Here is a 21,665-nt window from a genome sequence, read left to right on the forward strand (position 1 = left end):
CTTCATTTAACATTCCAGAACGGGAGTATAATGATGTATGTAAATCTGTTCTAAAAATATTATAAATCCACAAAAGAGAGGCGTTCATTTTCTTATAGAAAATCTCTGACCTTTTAAGAGCATTAGAAGCAAGGGCACATCCAGCGGCCACAATAAAATTACGGGAAATCTTGCTTCCATAAGCACCTCCCAATCTACGAACACTTACACTGATGCTGTAACAAAGAGTAACCAAACTTCTTAAAAGATGATATGTCATAAATTTGCCATGCTACAAGATTTTTATTTGCAATAATTATACATGTAATTACAGAAACTGTAAAATAAACAATCAATCAGAAATCTTGCAATATGACTGCATTTTGGAATATTTCAAAATATTTCATTGGTTTCAACTTGATATGTTAAAGAGGACTTTGAATATGAAATGTACAAATCATAATTATATGCATGAGGATGACTTTGTGTATTTTAGACAGAGTTGCTTCCCTTTCCTACTGTCTGAGATCCCTAACACCATGGCAATACTTTTCTGTTAGAGTTGCTTCCCTTACCTACTGTCTGGGATCCCTAACACCATGGCGATACTTTTCTGTTAGAGTTGCTTCCCTTACCTACTGTCTGGGATCCCTAACACCATGGCGATACTTTTCTGGCAGAGTTGCTTCCCTTACCTACTGTCTGGGATCCCTAACACCATGGCGATACTTTTCTGGCACACGTCCACCCACTGAGTGGAGGAATACACATCAAATCCGTCCTCTGTAGGGTTACAGATGGTTATCTGTCAGACACAATTAAACTGTCACATCAACACACAGGTATTCAATAACAACACAGTAATGCAGAAATACTGTGTCAAAAATTAAACATCAGAAGCAAGAAAAAAAAATTAATTCAAATTTCCATAAACCAAGAACTCAAACAGAAAACTCAGTGTTTTCATTCTGTCCATATTTTTGATGGGTTTTGATCTGCCTGAAATTATCACAATTATTAAAAATATTGATGTAGCCTTGAAATAAAGAGACTCGACAAACTATTTCAGCAAAACACTGAAATCTTACCTGAGTCTCCATAGCCATGTGATACTGTGTCCCACACTTAATTCTTCCCGTCACTTTGACGGCTGACTTCGCAATAGCACCTGTAACAGATATTATATTATCAGAAAGATGCAAAGAACTGATTCTAAAAAAAAAAAGAAATTATGTCTAAATTTAAAGTTAAGTAAAGTTGTAGCTATATAAGGGGCTGTTGGGACTTCCAAGATGCATTAGTTTGAATAACCTTCAGCGTCTCCTACTTTAATTTCATCAGCCACCTTGGGAAAAATCGACTGCTTGTCAATAGCATCCTCCATAGTTAAGATGGGAGGCTGGACATCTGTGTAGGTGACCTTGACCTTACTGACAGCAGAATCAACAATAGTCTGGCTCTCTATGTATAGATAAAATAATACGTATTAATTCAAAATCAATCCAATTAAAATCAAATGTTCCAAATCCGCTACATCTTCTTAAACATTTGATTCCGAACATCTAACTATTGATTGTTTCAAAATGGTACTATCAGTATATTTCACTTGACTTCATGCACTTACACACTTTAGGTTATTCCCCTACTAGACGTACCCGTACACGTACACGTTTGAAATCTCAACCTCTCTAATAGCAATAAAATATAACAAGTATTATGGTACACAAAAACAAAAACTTTTGTTATGTTCCAAACTCTTTGCATATCTTATTCATAAAATTTCCCACCAAAATATACAGTACCTGAAACTTTGATGATTCTTTATATTTACCCCCCTTTTCTTTTGTGACCATTTTACCTGTCATAAGACTTAATCCTCATGATCTGTTTCAGCTAACAAAACACAAACCTGCAACAAGGATTCCTATTGCCTGATCATAATACTCTACTCTGTCACTAGCCAAGACCTGCAAAAAAATACTGTGAAATCACTAATTTTCACAAGGAATTAATTTTCGTTGTTTTCTAGGTATGAAAAGACCCACAAATTCAGGAACACCACCAAATCTAAAATTTCACATGCATTACTACTAAACATTCTATGAAAACAAATCAACCCAAACCAATATTTTTTCCCTAAACCCTTGAAAACTTGACCCCACGAAAATATGTGATTTTACTGTATATGAGAACTTTTTCAGTATCTCAAAATAAACATTCACAAAAATCAAAATTTGCCATTGTGCTAATCACAATACCTCCTCAGTCTGGAGTGGGGGTGGGGAAATATTGTTGCTTCCAGGAATGTCTTTAGCTGCAATAAACTTCAAGACTCCTGGAATTGCCTAAAACAGACATATGTAAAGACTGTGATGATTTCATCTCTGAGTACATGATCTTACAATATTTTATAAAAGTTTTAACCAAAATTGTATCATCTTTAATATCACTATAATATCACTATAATGTTGGAAATACAGAACATACTTATGATGAAGTGCCAAGGGCAGACATTTTTGTTTCATTCTAAACATAATTTATTATAGTAAAGCCAAAAGGAATGAAAATCACTTCATTGTAAGCAACGATTCATTAGCTGTATGTTTAACTGTCATTTTTATCAGAGAATTTGTAATTTTTTAGATGTATAATAGACTTAAAGTTCTTTCTACCAAAGCTTCAGTTGGATCAATGCTCTGTATTTTGGCGTTGGCTTCAGTGCTGAGAACGAAGGCTGCGTAGCATTCCCCAGGCTGTCCAGCTATGTCGTTGATGTACACCGCTCGGCCAGACGCCTGGTAAAATGTCAGCATAAGATGGGTAGAGTGTTATAATAAATCATTACAAGGTTCTAGTAGTTAGAAGAAAAATGTCAACTACTATCTCTGTAATCGACAAATTAATAATTCTTCACAGAGGATTCATAGATGTGCAGCACTAAGTGTAAAAGACTTTATACAAAACCTGATTGACTGCCTCGACTTTGGTCATTGGTTGAGTGAGAGGCCATTCCAGGGGCTGGGTATCGTAGGTCTGTCGCCCTGACGACAGGGGCCTAGTCAGGGGAGTGGATCCACTGGTGAATGCTGGGCCCACACTGTTTCCAAGGACATCCAGCACAAACTGTTCATAATTAATAATAAACACTGTCAATAAATTAAACAAAACTATAGGTAAATAATGCAGGCTGTCAGTAAATAACACAAAATATCAACACTGTCAATCACTTATAATTCAGGAGAACTTTATTTTTGCATAATAAGGCTAAAATTATTTACTCATGTCTTCCCAACATTGAAAGGGCACAGGACCTTGTCCCATAAAGAGTCAATTAAGCCCTGCATGCCGACACTTGAACAACATCAACAACATCAACAACACTCTTCAACACTGAGTCAAGGAGATAAAGAAAATAACCACTTACTCTGTAGAACAGACCCATGGCCACACTTTTCCTGAAGTCTGCTGATGTAAGGTTTTGGTCGCTGTCGTCTGGAATCAACTCCTGGGACAAGATCGTCAAAGCTCCTATTCAAACAAGTGGATAATATTATACTCACTATCAATGTTCTGAACCAGATTTTATCAATTTCAGTAAAGTGTGCAGTTTTGCATTACGTCACAGCCTATGATGACAGTTGCGCTCAAGGTAAATAGTACACGCCTCCTTACCGCAAGCTTTATGAATGTAAGTTTCTTCTAATCCCTGATTGGTTGCTTGTGCAACAGACTGTTCGTTCAGTGTCAATGTTGATGATATGAGTTGACCAATCACACAGCGGGGGCATGAATTAATTGTTTACCCTAGGTGCATATGTCGCAAAAGATCGTGATGTAATGCAAAAGGACACACTTAACTGAAATTAATAATAATGTCATGGATCATATTAGATCCAGCTTCATGTAATTTCTGAAAAATTAGGATCTTCATCATCTATCTCTATCTAGAAAGGTGGAGTTATTTTAAAAGAGCTTTGATCTGTAACCAGGTAAATAGCTCACTCAAAATAGAGCAATATTTGAAAATTTGCTGGAACTCAACCACCCTGAAATTGACCCACCCATCCACATATGCACCCTTCAGGGGATAGGAAGTCCCTAACTGTTCAGACTGACTCAGACTCACATTAAATGTTGGTTTCATTCAACATTATTTACCTATAAGTGTATTTTGATCACCAAGTGCTTTTCCAACCAGATATTCTTCAGTCTTTGTAGCATGTACCTTTAACATATGTATATATCATTATAAAAGTTAGCAAATAGCTCATTTATAAAACATAATTATTTACTTGTAATTTGAAGCATTTTTCCCAATATACACATAGGACACTGTAATAAAGTATCTATATTTAAACTTACAAAGCTTTTGCTGATCCCCCCAAATACAATGGTAGGTTGACTTTTAACCCTGAAATTCTGGGTTACATCAATATCAAAGTTCATCCCAGCATTGACATCAGAATGGGCACTCTGTCAAAATAATGCATCATACATTCTCTGTTTCTTTTAGTGCTTACATGAATACCACTTTGAATCGTGGATATTAGGCTACATAAATTTAATTCTCTGGTTCTCAGGCCAGTTTTCTCCAACACAGATTTCTGGATTGGCCTCCTCATTTCCAACTTTTTATTTTATAAAAAATACGATAAAATTTAAAAAGTGACTACCTCATTTCCAACTTTTCCTTTTGTAAAAGATACAATAAAATTTGAAATGTGGCTACCTCAATTCCAACTTTTTAAAGGGGTCTAACTCTGACCTGTGTGCGTTTGTTGACTTTATAAACCCTTATGTGGTGGCTGTCAGGGATTGAATTCAGGAACATGGCCACTATAACACTGTCTGTCATGTCCTGACTTAAGAACTCAGAGATTGGAATCACCCTTGTTTCACCATTCACAACTGAAATTAGAAAAAGGCGCCAAAATGCTTAACTTTTTTAGCAAATTGGAAAATGGTTAGAGAATCCTTGTCAACCCCCCCCCCCCCCTCACTTCCTGAAGAAAAATGAGGAATAATAATCCGGTTCTGTCCATTCATTCATCAATATATCTGTCATTCTGTCTTTGAGTAACATTTTTGTTTCTATATGATATTTCAAGAAGCCCTTTTTATTTTTCCTCAACCAGGAAACAAAAAAATCCCTGAAAAGGCATGTTTGTTTTACTTCAGACTTGTAATATCTTCATAGTTGATAATAAAGTAGCATTTCATTTATGAAATGTGACCTAGACCAAATATAAAGTCTCTGGTTCTTTTCAAAAGCTACCTCCAGGTTAACACCGACTCTAGCAAAATGATACAAGACAGACCAAAAACTCTCTCTAAGATCTCTGAAAGCGAAGGAATGATTTGTGAAAAGGAGAAAATGTATGTTACCAATATTGAGCTGGGCTCTGACAGCTTCCAGCATGGTGTATATATCTGACTGAAATTCTGGATGTTTGTGTTTCAACATCAAGTTTCCTGCCCAAGTTCCAAGCTAATAATTAAAATGCAAACATGATAAATTCCTATTAGTAATAGATATATATATATATATAGACTATGGCTTTAATTTGAAAAATTCTCAATAATAAACTTAATTTACAGGCTTTTTACTGTACAGTAAACCAGCTATTGTTCTCACCAACTTTTATTCATGACCTGTCAGTATGAAAACTATCTTTGATGACTAACTTTCACAACTGAGGAGTTGAAATAGAGATAGTATTCATGATTAAAAGAAGGAAACAAAAACTTGTGGAAACTTCTAGCAAGATAATTATTTTGGTCTACAGTATTTCATGTTCATTACAGAAATTTATCTCAACTTACGAGAACTTACATTTCTAACAGATGAGGTGGCCACTTTTGATATAATCTTACACATCTCTTTGAAATATCCAAACTGTGGTTCATTTGACCCTCGATACAATACATCATACAGCTGACTCAGGGACAAGCCAGAGCCCAGAACTATAGTAGGATCAAACTAAAATAAACAAAACAAAAACATGTCAAAATGAACAGCTGGTTGTCTTCTGGTCCTCATTTCAGATCTTTCCAAGCAATTGTCTGAGCATTTTAAGAATATTTACAGTTATTTTTCTGCTTATGTAATTTATCAGAAATGAATTTCAATGACGCTGATTCCCTTTATACTCACGTCAATTCCATACAACTCAGTCACCCCTCGAAGGTCAATGAGTACGTCAAAATTCTTCGGATCTAATTCCTTGTACACTCCTATTTGCAAAAAGAAGGATGAGTGCACTTAAAAGAGCAGGTTTTGGTATATTATATTACATGAAAGTACTAAATTATGCCAAGTGACACTAGCTTTTGGGATGGGGGTCTAACAGTTACAGTTTTGTCACATTTCAATTGTTATTCATTTGCATACAAGTTTTCGGCGACATTGTTTACATAGAGCCGCAACTTGGCAATTGGTCTCATTTGCACAGAATGTGTATTTTAATTTAAACTTATACATATCCAAAAGACAATGTTGGCCAAGTTGCTGCTTATATTTAATTTTTTTAAAAAGTCTCCAAACTACCGTCAAGTTAGCCGTTACAGTAAATTAACAGGTCCCCGAGTGTCAACGACTGATATTATAATCACTTTACTCACGTGACATTCCACGGTTCGATACACAAACACTGTCATTGAACATTTCATTGTATTTGTCATTTGAAGTATCTATTTGGACAGTATCTATCGGACTTCCAGATTGTGCGCAAAGATTTTTTCGCCAATTTTGATAAGATTTGAAGATTATATGTCTCTTATTTTACTGTGTATTTTTCGTTAGGAGTGTTTTCAAAGAATTCTGTTATTGGTAGTGAGATTAGTAAATAAAGGCTCATGTCGCCTCTGTATTATGGTCTGCAGGGCGATACATCCACCCCATCCCTAAACACTAGAATAATTTATTAATTGTGCATCATGAAACGGCACAATTTCTTTCTTCACCATTTAAATTTGTAGTGTAGCATCTGATTGTGAAAAAATCATAATTATGTGCTACTGTTTACATTCCACATCCATGCGATTGAAATGTCTCCGCCTATTTGCGGGTATCTTAAATTCGATAGTGGTCCCGTTCAAATTTCCGGAATATAAGGCTTATACATGTTCTTTTCAATGGCATTGTCTGGTATTATAGAAATGTGTATGACAAAAAACTCAAGGCACAAATATCAAAAGCATATGCTTGCACAATAATCATAGATTAATTTAGCGATATATTATAATGCAAAGATTAAAATGGGTAGCCGAAAAGGTTCCAAATGATGTACTAAAGTGCACTCATTCTTTCAAAAGTAAATATTTTGAGAAAATAATTATTAATATTCACATGCAATTATACAGGGTTGTCCTCAAAACCCCGAGGGCCAGAATATTTCAATACCTACTTAGTACACGTATAAAGACGTTACCTCCCATTTATTCTGGTATTGCTCCCTTAACCCCCGTAAGGAAAGGTACACCATATGTCTTTATACATTTTTAATGTTAATGTTAATTCTTATTGACAACCCTGAATTACAGTGTATAACATTAGCACTGATAGTACAGCTGACAGTGGCAAAGATTTACAGTAATGGCAGGAAAAAAGTTATATCTCAGAGCAATTCCATGCCTTTGTCTATGACCTTCCATAAAGCTTATCTAAAGGTCAAAGAAACCTTTGAGTCAATATATAACTTACAAAGTTATGATCAGGGCAAGACTTTTAATCTTTGAAAACTCGACCAAATGAATGGTTCAGGGCTTCTCACACTTTCAGGTCATAGACATCCTTTGTATCAAATATGAGTCTCTACAGTGTTTGTATAATATTGTCATGAACTGGAAGAATTTTTAAAACACTTTTGTTTCTGTGATCTTGACCTTGTTCAAATGACATTGACTTGAGCTTCAGACGAATCTCAGCCAACAAGTAATCATTGTGGTTAATGTAAGCTTTTGTAATCCCTGCCTTAGAAAGATAAGAAAGAGCACAAAACAAGGAATTATTTTGCACTTGAAGTCCATGTGACCCCTACCTTCATTCTAGTCCAGAAAACCTTTGCCTAGAATCAAAATATTTTCTCAGTCAAAAGCAACCTTTGAGCATATCTTTTATAAATACCACTGTAATTTCCAGACTCCAAGTTGGAGATTCAGACAAAATTAGAAAGACTTCCATGATAACAAAACCTGGCCAATACCTGTTTTTTTTAATATACAATTAAGTCTTACCAAATCCTGTGTTTCCAAATACCAGCCTGTAGTTTCTGCCCTTGTTGTCCTTTATCATTTTGATGAGATCCGGTACAGTGGAAGGCTTGAACCACTGGGCATCTTTTAAGGCTAGCTGTGAGCTCTGTTTGTGACAACTTCCTGTGCAGGTCTGACCGGTCCGATCACAGCGTTTTGTGTGTACATCCTGTTATTTTACCAGATTAATTTTATTTGTACATTAAAAGAAAATTCATACATTCAATCAGGGATTAGTAGCCCTTACATTCTAATGGAGAAGTTGGAATTGTGACATGGACATTCTAAGTTAAGTTGAAGTTATGAAAATTTGAAATAATCATGTTTCATGAAAAAATTAAAGACTAAAACATGCATGTTTTCACAAATTAAGTTCAAATTTATCCTGCCAGTAACCTTGAACTTGCCTAAGTAACATTGGCAAAGTCATACCTCACCCTGACAAGGAACCTCTTTTTATGAGTTTTTAACTGCAAATAATGTATCAGACATGAATACATTTTTGAACAGGGACCGTGAAATTGCCCAAATACCTCTATATCAGGAACATCTTCTGCAAATGACTTCATAGCATCCAAAATAGGCCTGAAACCTTAAAAAAAAAATATTCCATGTAATTCTGAAATTTACCATTTAATATTCACTGAACTATCATCCAATTATATTATTTTCATTTTGCAGGTTATGACTGCAGTTTTGAAACCAGAATTCTCTGTCGAGACTGTAGCTCTACTGGTTTGTACTTTAAATAAAGGAAGAGAAAAGTGGCATCATGTATCTCAGTGTACACTACTTGCATGCCACATAATACTATAATCAGACTAAAATTGTATTTAGAATTGCATTTTTAAAGTTTTTCACAGAAATTTCTATTTTTAGTAACCAAGGCAACATCGTTTATCAAATTAAAAAATACTGATACATGGAATTATGTACATGTATCTTAGTGTAATCTACTTGTGTGCCAAGTTATATTGAAATTAGAACAAAACTGTAGGAGGAGTAGCATTTTTAAAGTATTTCACAGAAATTTCTATTTTTAGTAACCATGGCAACACCATGGTTATCAAAATCTAAAACTGATGCACAGAATTATGTATCTTAGTGTAGTCTACTTGTATGCCAAGTTATACTGAAATCAGACCAAAACTGTAGGAGGAGTAGCATTTTGAAAAATTGTTTACAGACAGACAGACAGCTAGACGGAGGAACGATGGACACATTACTATCGCATGAGCTCTTGTCTCTGACCAGTAGAGCTAAAAATATAATGAATATGAAGATGTAAATTGAACATTCAAATATATTCTTACCAGTACATCGACATATAACAGAATCTGAGGCATCTTCAACCATCTGCTTTGTGACTGCTCCACCGTGGTAATCAAGAAGTCTGAAGTGATAAAATGTTCACACAGTTAACAATGACAATGTAAGTCCCATACTGTGGAATCCTTAGATTTTGTGGTGGATCATTATTCATGGAATTTTTTAATACTTTTCTTCACAAATTTACATCCTCCACAAATAGTATAACAGAGTTTCCTTTCATAGATTGAGTGAATATAGGAAATTAGGTCCCCAAGAACCTGTAAATTTTCCACCAAAATTGGATCCCACAAATTCTAATGAATCCTTAAAATGAAGAGAACTTTTAGTGCTTTAATTTGGACCCTAGATACATAAATAATATGTCTTGAGACTTGTCCAAATTTATCTTTTTACAATTATAATTCATTAGTTAACTTCAAATTCACTGTTTCAAAAAGGACTTACGCGTGAATATTCATGACTTGTCCGGGGCTACAGAAGCCACACTGACTGCCATTATACTGGGCGAGGCGTTTAGGGACCGCCTGAACACTGATGGAATCCACGCCCTCAATAGTGGTCACCTCCCACCCGTCACAGGAGAACAGCGGCACCAGGCACTAAAGAGAAAAGACACAGAATTCATTATGCACAAATCTGTAGTGACATTCCTGTATCAATGTAACTATATAATATATTGGCAATGTTAAACAAGAGGCAGATGGGCCACATCGCTCACCTGAGCACTAAGGGTAGGAAAAAGTAGAAAATGCCTTTTTATTGTAAAGTTTAAATCCAAAAGGTAGTCCCATGACCAATCACTGGATTTGCTATTTTTGAGAAAATGATTTTTAAAGAATTTTCCTATATATATTTTTAAAAACTTTGGTCACGGCCATTTTGGATTGTTTTACCCCCGGGGGTCATGATTTGATACAAAACTTGAATCTACACTACCTGAGCATGTTTCCATATAAATATGATGAATTATGGCTCTGTCATTCTTGAGAAGAAGATTTTTAAAAAATTTTCCTATATATTTCTATGTAAAACTTCTGGTCAATTATGGCCCGCCCTAACGGGGGTCATGATTTGAACAAACTTGAATCTACACTACCTGAGCATGCTTCCATATAAATATGATGAATTATGGCTTTGACATTCTTGAGAAGAAGATTTTTATTGAATTTTCCTATACATTTCTATGTAAAACTTTGGTCGGCCATTTTGGCCCCGCCCTACCCCCGGGGGTCATGATTTGAACAAACTTGAATCTACACTCTCTTGAGCATGCTTCCATATAAATATGATGAATTATGGCTTTGTCATTCTTGAGAAGAAGATTTTTAAAGAATTTTCCTATATATTTCTATGTAAAACTTTGGTCTAACAATATTGGCCCCGCCCATATACCCCCGGGGGTCATTTTTAACAAACATGAATCTACACTACCTGAGCATGCTTCCATATAAATATGATGAATTATGGCTTTGTCATTCTTGAGAAGAAGATTTTTAAAGAATTTCCTATATATTTCTTTGTAAAAAATTCGGCCATTCTGGCCCCGCCCTGTGTGGGTCATGATTTGGAACAAACTTTAAGCAATTAAAAAATTACATTTCTTCCATATAAATATGATGAATTATGGCTTTGACATTCTTGAGAAGAAGATTTTTAAAGAATATTCCTATATATTTCTATGTAAAACTTTGGTCGGCCATTTTGGCCCCGCCCTACCCCCGGGGGTCATGATTTGAACAAACTTGAATCTACACTCTCTGAGCATGCTTCCATATAAATATGATGAATTATGGATTTGTCATTCTTGAGAAGAAGATTTTTAAAGAATTTTCCTATATATTTCTATGTAAAACTATGGACGGACTTTTTTGCCCCGCCCTACCGCCGGGGGTCATGATTTGAACAAACTTGAATCTACACTACCTGAGCATGCTTCCATATAAATATGATGAATTATGGCTTTGTCATTCTTGAGAAGAAGATTTTTAAAGAATTTTCCTATATATTTCTATGTAAAACTTTGGTCGGCCTTTTTTTTGGCCCCGCCCTACCCCCGGGGGTCATTATTTGAACAAACTTGAATCTACACTACCTGAGCATGCTTCCATATAAATATGATGAATTATGGCTTTGTCATTCTTGAGGAGAAGATTTTTAAAGAATTTTCCTATATATTTCTATGTAAAACTTTGGTCAGCCATTTTGGCCCCGCCCTACCCCCGGGGGTCATGATTTGAACAAACTTGAATCTACACTCTCTGAGCATGCTTCCATATAAATATGATGAATTATGGATTTGTCATTCTTGATAAGAAGATTTTTAAAGAATTTTCCTATATATTTCTATGTAAAACTTTGGTCGGCCATTGTGGCCTCGCCTTACCCCCGGGGGTCATGATTTGAACAAAAAATTACACTACCTGAGGATGTTTCCTTTCAAATTGAATATACGCACTTTGAAAAAATTTTCAAATCTTTCCTGGCACAGTGGTTCTTGAGAAGAAGATTTTTAAAATATGCCACCAAATTTCCATTAATTCCCAATTATCTCCCCTTGAATGAGGGCGTGGCCCTTGATTTGAACAAACTTGAATCCCCTTCACCCAAGGATACTTTGTGGCAAGTTTGGTTGAAATTGGCCCAGCGGTTCTTGAGAAGAAGTCGAAAATGTGAAAAGTTTACAGACAGACAGACGGACGGATAAAGACGGACACCGGACAAAATCTGATCAGATCAAGCTCACTATAGCTAATAGCTCAGGTGAGCTAAAAACTTTATAAAAAGCTCTTGACAATATATTTGAAAGTTTGTAAAGATACACTTAGGTCTTGGACTGCAACACTGGTATGATTTTATTTTGAACTTTTATTATTTTATAAACATGATAAATACGTATATTTCAAGCAATTCTAACGTACTGAATTCACGGCGTAGGATTGTTTTTCCATCGTTATTGGTTCATACAATTTAGCTTGCACGAGACATGTCCCACACCCCCCTTCCTTGCACATATACTTGGTTCCTGTGGAAATTCTGGAATCTCTCAAGAAGGAATTCAATGTTGTGGACCCAGAGTACTCACTTCCAACTGTAAAAAAAAATTACATCAATTATCAATAACTAACATTTGAATGTCTTCTAAATCTCATATAATGTGCAATGGACATTATATCTATTTTTTGGTCACTGAAGTATTATGTACAAATATAATTACCCGAGTAAGATTTTCCGTTAACAGTAATTGTAATGCTGGACTCCACACTGTTGCTACACCTGAACTTGAAGAAATGTCCACAGGATTGACAGGTGCCCATAAAAATGCCATTTTTCAAGTTCTGTTTCTGTGGAATATGCCTGTAAACAATTTAAAAGATATCATATATTACTTTTTGGATACTAACAACTATAAACCATTTCATATTAGTTCATTCTTACAAAATCATTTAGGTGACATGCCAGTTATATATCATAAATATGGTAAGGAATGTACATTGTCAAAGTTAGGGGAGGGATGTTACAATGCACTTTGAAAAATTACGCACTTTGAGAAAATTTTTCAAAGTGTGTTAAATTTGGTACCAAATCAAAGCACTTTAAAAAATTACATTTCTTTTCAAAGTGCGTATGGTCGATATTCTTGCATACTAAGTATCGTATAATTAGGTGTGATAAATAACCTGTTGGATAACTTTTCGGTTATAAGGTCACTTCAGGATGTGAGAGTGAGCGATTTTGATTCTTCCATACTTTGAAAATTCTTTCTCTCTTAAATATTTTACTGTATTTCATTTTTCCCGTTTGCATTCATTTTATGTGAACTAAAATTTATTGATAGTTTTCAATGTCATTCCAGTTATGCAAATACATATATTAGGGTGTAGCACAGGCATTGTTGGGGGGGGGGGGGGGGGGGGGGGATAAGCACACTAATGTTTGGCAAAGATATACATAATACAGGCATTGAAAATTGAGGCTTACCTTTTTTTTTGGGGGGGGGGGTGGGGGAGGGGGTCCACATTTAATTTGCTACCGATGGCTATGTATAAGAAAAACTGAGTTGGGCTGAGAGACCTACTTGTCTTCTCCTTGTTCTAACTGAGGTTAAATCAGTCCAAGTAAATCAACAAATTTTTCGAAAGATATAATTATTCCAAATACATTCTCTCAATTACTAAAATCTATGTCTAGAACTTTTGATTTATACATATTTTTTTCAAAGTGTGTTAAATTTCCCCATGGTAAGAAATGATGATGTACACTCTTAACGCACTTTAAAAAAATTTCAAAGTGTGTTGAGTGTGTCCTAAATTTAACGCACTTTGAAAAACATTTTCAAAGTGCGTTGATTTTGTCCCAATTTTAACACACTGTGAAGAAATTTTTCAAAGTGCGTTGCCACAGAGGGATAACAAAACCTCCCTTGCTCACCGCCTCCCGTTTCAGTCTAATTTATCACCCTTATCATGCTTTATCATAAATCTTTTCCATTTAATAACCACGTAAACGATGAAAGATATAATATAGGTGACTGGTCTACCACTCTGTACAATTTTATAGTATAGAGGGGGTAGACCTTTAAAATAAATTTTAAAATTAGAATACTAAGATACATACAATGCTGAACAAACTGGGCAGCTCAGCGAGTTCGCCTTCTTCTCCTCCATTTTACTTATCACATGATATGTTCGGAAGGAAGAGTTACCTGCCCTTGATTAAAAAAAAAAAAAAAACTCTCTTCATCGATAAAACCACACATTGCGTCATCTAAACAGTTCCGGTATATATTTTTGTCTAGATTTCCTCAAAATTCAAATAAAAGTACCTCGCGGGTTTCATTTCTGATTTGAAGAAAAACCCCATACCTTAATCCATCAACCACAGGAGTTCGAGAAATTTTATCAATCAAGTAAAATAGAAATCATGCGTAAGCATCATAAAGCATTAGCAAATGCTTATGCATAGCTCATGGCTTGGATTTTCAACCTATATAGTGATTTCGATTGTGGGTACCCCCGGGGTCACTTGTACTAACTTACCGGAGCTTCCACATAAGTTTCAGCTTTTTGGCCCAGTAGTCTAAAGCAAGATTTTATATATATTTCTATGTCCTCGCGCTCATTGGACTATGATTTGTTGTACTATCATCAAGCTTTTCTGAAATGGGAAGATTTTAAATCCTATAATATATACGTACTGATTAGGGTTAGTCTTGCACCCACCTGAGAGATTAGGATAAAACATAATCCTTCTAAACATTTATATATTCAGACTCAAAATTAGGGTTAGTCTCGCGGGTTCCATCTGAGAAATTAATCCATTAGTCCTCGCACATTATTCAACATGCATCATTAGGGTTAGTTTAGCATCTGCCCTCATGGGAGATTTCACGTCTGAACGTCTTAGAAAAAAATTGCATACCATACGATGGATTAGGGTTAGTGAATCGTTCTTTTAGAACAAGTTAAAAAATTCAGTTGTTTCTTAATTTTTAAATCATAATTCATAAAATTATCCAATCCTGATTGACAAAGGCATTTAAGCGTTTGTTTACATGGAAGATTGGCTAAGTAAAGCGCGTTTTACAACAAGCCTTTTCCGGCCACATCTCACAAATGACATTAAGTTGTTACGTTTTATTTAATATTAAAATGTCGTTCAGTTATTCTTTGTCGATTTTTTCCATGAATAAACAACTATTAATTAATTTTTTTCATCTGGAGAACGAGGTTAAAAACTTTGTTTAAACGCAAATTTTAAGTTGCTTAAATACATTGTACATGTAGCAATGTACATGTATTATGTACTGAAGAAAATCCTGCGATGTCGCATTCAAATGTTAATTTATGTCACAGGGATACATATTAATTAACAGATAAATATAAGAATTCAGATTCTAATTTATATGAAAGAATTAATTAATTGGTTTGCGGCCGATTTTTGACGCTTGCGTCAATATGTTTCTTGTATATATACACAAATGTAATAGGCCTATTATCTTACGAAGTTGAGAACGGGGTTATAGTACACAAGAACAATAACAATGCAAATACAGCATTTTATGTGTTGTTGGTCATTTACTTTACAGTTGATTTTTTTGTTTTAAATTATTACATGCATTTCCCTTGTCCCTTATTAAAATTACAATATCATTCACTCTCATGACAGACTCAAACCCTGTCGGAATGTTCCAAAGGCCAACTACTTTATCCAACTGCAAGGTCTTTTTGTTAACTCTATCCATATAAAACTTGCTTCAAGCAATTCTTGCTCAAGAATCAATTTGGTTCAGTCAGAAAAACGAACAAAAACTTTCAGACCAGGTAATAACACTGGAATCTCCTAACACTCAGAAATATTTACCACTATTTATGAACACATGATAATGACCAAGACTCAAATTTTAGCATCATAAACTTCGACCCTTTCACCGTGCTTCATAAATTATGGCAAAAATAAAGAGACAGTACTAAAATATCCAATTTTTATTTGACATAATTAATGAATTCTGTTACTACAACAAAATTGTTCTTTCCGTCTTACTTCCTTCCGATGTATATTTTTCATCAAATAACAGACTGTCCAATAAATGACCTGCTTTGGTCTTTCAAAATTAAATAGTGGCATGATTTTGTCATTTCTCTTTAAATTAGAATTAAATAGCTGATGGGATTTTAAGGTTCCTAAGTTCAGCAAATTTCACTTCTTTCCACCGGCTTTTTGTGCGGCTTTGGTCACTTTGCCTTGGGCGGCTTCCTGCTTCTCGACCTCCTTGATGACACCGACGGCAACGGTCTGCCTCATGTCACGTACGGCAAAACGTCCCAAAGGTGCGTACTTGGAGAATGGCTCAACACACATGGGTTTGCTGGGGACCATAGTGACCATAGCGGCATCTCCACTCTTGATCATTTTGGGGGCCTCTTCCAAAACTTTTCCACTACGACGATCGCATTTCTCTCTGATTTCAACAAACTTGCAGGCAATGTGAGCAGTGTGGCAATCAAGGACAGGTGCATATCCGTTCTTGATCTCACCTGGGTGGTTCAGGATGATGACCTAAAATAAAGAAGCTTATATTCAGTATCTAGATCTCAGCTGACCAAATACTGCAATATCACACAGAGGTAAACAAAATCGCTCATAACAGGACAATGCATTAGCCCAAGTACACGACAACAATCTGAACTTCCAATTACAAATTTCATAAAAAGCTCAGAGTTAAATGATTGTCTTAACCTTGCTGAGGTTTACATTCAGTGGAAACCAAAACTTTACCGATATTACTTCTAAGTACATGGATTAATCAATTATCCATTATTCTTACCTGGGCGAGGAAGTTCTTGGCACCCTTTGGTGGATCGTTCTTGCTGTCTCCGCAGACGTTTCCACGACGGATTTCCTTCACCGAGACGTTCTTAATGTTAAAACCAACGTTGTCACCAGGCAGAGCTTCTGGGAGGGACTCGTGGTGCATTTCAACAGATTTGACCTCAGTGGTGATGTTGGGGGGAGCAAATGTGACAACCATACCTGGTTTCAAAATACCAGTTTCCACTCTACCGACTGGCACAGTTCCAATACCTGAAGTAAAAATCAATGCATGTATAGCCTTTATGCTTTTTTTGGGTAATTTTTCTTTTTTAAAGAAATGCTCATTTCCTCTCTCATTTAACAGAACATATGAATGAAGTGCAAATATTTCTAATACAGCTGCCAATTCCCAGACAGATAATTTACCTCCAATCTTGTATACGTCCTGGAGTGGAAGACGAAGAGCTAAATCTGTGGGTCTCTTTGGTGGCAGGATAGCATCCAAAGCCTCCATCAGAGTCTTTCCTTTAGCATTTCCCTCCTTCCTTTCAATTTCCCAGCCAGAGTACCAGGACATTTTTTCTGAGGCCTCAATCATGTTGTCTCCATGCCATCCAGAGATTGGCACAAAAGGTACAGCCTTTGGATTGTATCCAATCTTCTTGATGTATTTCTCAACCTCACCCTTGATTTCTTTGAAACGGCTCTGAATTAAAACAAAAGTTTTAAATTACATTTTTTTCCATAATGCAGGTTTTGCAAGAACACAAAAAGCAATAGTAATTATATTTTTCATGTAGCGATCTTACCTCACTGTATGGTGGTTCAGTGCTGTCCATTTTGTTGACACCAACGATAAGCTGTTTAACACCCAAGGTGAAAGCCAACAGTGCGTGCTCACGAGTTTGTCCGTTGGGGGAGATACCAGCTTCGAACTCTCCTGTTCCGGCAGCAATGATCAACACAGCACAATCAGCCTGTGATGTTCCTGTAAAATCAGACAGAGATGGGTTATATTCTGATCCAAGGCTTTTTTGGGCCTCAGATTTGGTAGGAATCATGCAATATATTGCCATCTATTCCTGCTACTAAAATTTAAGAGTTACTTCCCAAATTTTTTTTTTGTGCTTTTGTACTGCTAAATTTCCCAAGAACTTGGACCAAATTTTAAAAACCATTGGCAGATGGCAAATGTTAGTTTCCTGCAGAACTCTCGTCAATGAATTGCTTGTATCGAAAAAACTACCTCATCATTATGCTATAGGACGAGTTCTCACCAATGATTTTCATGTTTTTTCCTTTACGGTTTGATTTCAAGATATTGATTTTGAATGAATGGCAATGGTATACCTGTAATCATGTTCTTGATGAAATCTCTGTGGCCGGGAGCATCAATAATGGTGATGAAATATTTGGTGGTCTCAAACTTCCACAAGGCAATATCAATGGTAATACCACGTTCACGCTCAGCCTTCAGTTTGTCCAAAACCCAGGCATATTTGAAGGAACCTTTTCCCATCTGAAAATTTCAAATATCGGTATTTCATTACTTGGATCTACAATGTTTTCACAAATACTTGTCATCATAACTTCATTTTTTTTTTTAAATAATGAAAAGAAAGATTCAAAACACCATGATTTTTGTTTTCAAGTATACCTCAGATGCTTCCTTTTCGAACTTAGCGATAGTTCTCTGGTCAATACCACCACATTTGTAGATGAGATGGCCTGTGGAAGTAGATTTTCCAGAGTCGACATGACCAATGACGACAATGTTAATGTGAACCTTTTCTTTACCCATTGTTGCTCCTTATTTTTAATCTCTTGATCCTGAAATTTACAAAGAAGATATCAATACTGACAAGTTTTTAATATTAATACTTTACAATCTTGAAGAATGAAAGCAATGAGGCAATGACTGACAAAGCCCAATAGATTAGCTTTTGACAGGAAAAAATATGCTTGTAGTAATGGCACCTCCAGATACAACAGGTATCAATAACAAGCAAGTGTATGTCCCTACACTTGCTTACATAATATTCATTCAAACTTAATGTTTAATGTTAAACCAAATTACAATTCATCATAGAGAGTAGTATGACCAAGCAGTTACACAGGATTCCTTTTCATACACTTCTTTCTATTAGCACATGGCGAAAAGCCTTTCCAAGATGGCCGCCGTATCAACACGTGTGAGATAACTTCGGCACTCTACTCTCTAAGAGTGATCTTTTTTTCATATTAGACAAGCCTCTATTTTTTTCATTTACTCTTACAAATAACAATGCGTTCAGTTTTTTTCTTCAAAGTCCGACTTGAGCATAACCCCCCTTTTTTCTCCAAGCTTATCAACACGATGACACCCAGTAACCCTGCCATTGTTATGAAATATTTTTATGATTAAATTTAGTTCCCAATAATAGATTTTCAAAAAGGAATGTATACATATTCACTTTAATACAAGATACAAACGGTGCAGCGTTAAATACACCGACAAGCATGGCAATATGTCAGTCTAATCAATGGTCGTTTGTCAAGTCAACATGGTCAAGATGGATAAATAACTACTGCTCAGGAAAAGACTGGTAACCTTATGAAGTAACGGTCGAAATTCAAGAATTGATACACTAAGACACCACATGTATTCGATATGAATATTATATTTTTCTTTTTTATCATGATGAAATTTCAAGATGGCGACAGAAATTGTTTCAGCCGGCTACCATTTTTTTGAAAGAGAAAAATTTAAAAAACTACGAATGGATGAAGACTAAAAATCCTACAAACTAACAAATAACATGTATGTAAAAGAAATAACATCAAAAAAGTTCATGGATGTCATTTAAATAATTAGATTTAAGTCAGATTTCAACACACATTCCACGTTGTACTTACTCTCTCAATCAGCCACAGCAAAAAGGAAAGAGAATGGGCAGTCACGTGTTGAAAACGTCACGGCAAAGGATTTGCACGGTGCCACTAAAAGCCCCAAAAAAGAAAAGAAACAAAACAAGTCAGTTGGTAATTTATAGATCAAGTATTAGTTTATTTAAATTAATAAAAAGAATATTTATTATTGATTATTAATTATGTTAATGAGATTGGTTTACATATGAATAGTCAAAGGCTGATAATTTAGGAAGTGTTACATATAATTTGATTATTATAAAGTCAGGTGAAAACGACCACTGAAAACGATGGAATTATTCTTTATTTTGAATTAATATAATAATATCAATTTATTCTTTCAAGCTACAAAAAGTATCATGTTCATTGTATTCTAAATGAGTGTTTGGTAAAATTTAAGTTTATTTTTATTTATTAAAATGCATTAATATGTCATAATGGGTTATTAGAAATACCAAACATTATACGTAAAATATAAAAATAACTTTTCCCCAGATCACTCAAATGTTTTAATATAAGAGCCAGTCATAATAAAACTAGAAGCACATGCATGGCCCTGACCAATTGCACAATATTCTGAAAGCATGCGAAGTCATGATCGATCATTGATTGGTGGCGGATCTAGAGTTTGTGTGGGTGGGTGGAGGTGGGGTGGGTTTGCGGAGTTGCGATCCGTTATTTTAAAACATTATCATAGAAAAGGAAAATACTATATGTCAATTGACATATATTTTAGTTTGAAATCCTCTACACGTATGATCCGCCAATAAAATACCGAAGGGTAGACAAACGTACATTATACCAAAAATGTGAAGTTTTTCTTCATTTCATTTTATTTAGGTAAAAATATCACAGAATGTCGAAAACAGAATCCGCCAACAAAATTTAAAACACATAAAACATAACAGTAAGGAAATATCGGTGGAGATTCTTTGGTCTGTGGGCGACTGAGATATTAAACAGCAATTTAAGCCAAATAAGTAGAAAAAAGACTTTATCTCAGCAGTGAGCACTATTCTACTTCATAAAAATATTTGTAATAAAAATTACTTAAATGAAAAAATTGCATAACTATTACATTGAGAATAATATATTTCTTGGGTTTGAGCCCCCCCCCCCCCCACCCCCTTTAAAGACTGTAATAATGGTACGAAGTCTTTTTGGTTTTGAGCCCCCCCCCCCCTCCCCTTTATCGCATGTGATGTATGAGGTCTTCTTGGGTTTGAGTCCCCCTCTTTTATCGCGTGTAATGGTACGAAGTCTTCTCATCTTCGTGATAGTCAATAGATTTGTTTCAATACTTTAAAGAAGTATTAGCCAAAATAATGCATGATTGCTCAGGGTAAACATTACTTTTTTGTACAAATGACGATGACAAGAAAAAATCGTAATTCAAAATTAAACTTTTAATTAGGGAATAATTACTAAAACAAGTATCAAGCTATATGTTTATTTTCTATGCAGGATGCAAATCTATATACTAGTATCTGCAATATATATACCTTTACAGTCTTGTTTGTTCCTCTCTCAGATATCTCTGCAATGAGCTCGTGAGCTCCCGAATGTTTGAGCTGATGGTAGAGACTTCAATCACCACTACACTTGAAACATGTTGATTTTTGATAGAATGAAATGCCAAGGGTTTATGAGGGAAATATAGCGGATCAGAAACCTTGGTCAGAAAAGATGCCTTTCAGGGCAGGCACGTAGTGTCGGGGGTGGGGGTAGGGAAGGATGCTCACCAATTTTTTTTCCAAACAATACTATTACAACAAGAGTTATCTACTTTTTCCTGAGATTTTATTTCTTACGAAAGCACACTAAATTTCCTAAATACAATAAATAAATTAGACAGCTTTTGAAAGATTAAGTCTGCAAGATAA

The 21,665-nt window shown here is 35.3% G+C and overlaps 2 protein-coding genes across 2 annotated transcripts in view; both read right to left on the minus strand.

Annotated features, from left to right (window-relative positions):
• Positions 1 to 14,228, minus strand: part of LOC134250175 (xanthine dehydrogenase/oxidase-like) — a 29,508-nt gene extending 15,280 nt beyond the window's left edge. Inside the window, exons 1-22 of the mRNA XM_062732525.1 lie at positions 14,179 to 14,228; positions 12,779 to 12,918; positions 12,483 to 12,652; positions 10,009 to 10,163; positions 9,546 to 9,625; positions 8,766 to 8,824; positions 8,215 to 8,401; positions 6,134 to 6,213; positions 5,813 to 5,959; positions 5,365 to 5,467; positions 4,745 to 4,887; positions 4,342 to 4,452; positions 4,138 to 4,204; positions 3,404 to 3,507; positions 2,944 to 3,102; positions 2,652 to 2,774; positions 2,238 to 2,324; positions 1,889 to 1,946; positions 1,291 to 1,440; positions 1,068 to 1,147; positions 675 to 784; positions 111 to 215 (exon numbers count right to left, since the gene is read on the minus strand). Of these exons, the coding sequence (XP_062588509.1) occupies positions 111 to 215; positions 675 to 784; positions 1,068 to 1,147; positions 1,291 to 1,440; positions 1,889 to 1,946; positions 2,238 to 2,324; positions 2,652 to 2,774; positions 2,944 to 3,102; positions 3,404 to 3,507; positions 4,138 to 4,204; positions 4,342 to 4,452; positions 4,745 to 4,887; positions 5,365 to 5,467; positions 5,813 to 5,959; positions 6,134 to 6,213; positions 8,215 to 8,401; positions 8,766 to 8,824; positions 9,546 to 9,625; positions 10,009 to 10,163; positions 12,483 to 12,652; positions 12,779 to 12,918; positions 14,179 to 14,228 (2,468 nt within the window). The remainder of the gene's footprint in view (positions 1 to 110; positions 216 to 674; positions 785 to 1,067; positions 1,148 to 1,290; positions 1,441 to 1,888; positions 1,947 to 2,237; positions 2,325 to 2,651; positions 2,775 to 2,943; positions 3,103 to 3,403; positions 3,508 to 4,137; positions 4,205 to 4,341; positions 4,453 to 4,744; positions 4,888 to 5,364; positions 5,468 to 5,812; positions 5,960 to 6,133; positions 6,214 to 8,214; positions 8,402 to 8,765; positions 8,825 to 9,545; positions 9,626 to 10,008; positions 10,164 to 12,482; positions 12,653 to 12,778; positions 12,919 to 14,178) is intronic.
• Positions 14,229 to 16,031: 1,803 nt separating this feature from the next.
• Positions 16,032 to 19,884, minus strand: LOC134250206 (elongation factor 1-alpha). The gene is made up of 7 exons (XM_062732563.1): positions 19,771 to 19,884; positions 18,533 to 18,705; positions 18,226 to 18,394; positions 17,685 to 17,863; positions 17,302 to 17,581; positions 16,889 to 17,145; positions 16,032 to 16,620 (listed from the first exon to the last, which is right to left on the minus strand). Exons 2-7 carry the CDS (start codon positions 18,674 to 18,676, stop codon positions 16,261 to 16,263), a joined length of 1,389 nt encoding a protein of 462 aa, XP_062588547.1. The 5' UTR covers positions 18,677 to 18,705; positions 19,771 to 19,884; the 3' UTR covers positions 16,032 to 16,260.
• Positions 19,885 to 21,665: the final 1,781 nt, after the last annotated feature.

The sequence above is a fragment of the Saccostrea cucullata genome, unplaced genomic scaffold (assembly GCF_032062105.1).
Source record: "Saccostrea cucullata isolate Sc308-1 unplaced genomic scaffold, CSIRO_AGI_Scuc_v1 ctg44, whole genome shotgun sequence".
Lineage (NCBI taxonomy): Eukaryota > Metazoa > Mollusca > Bivalvia > Ostreida > Ostreidae > Saccostrea > Saccostrea cuccullata.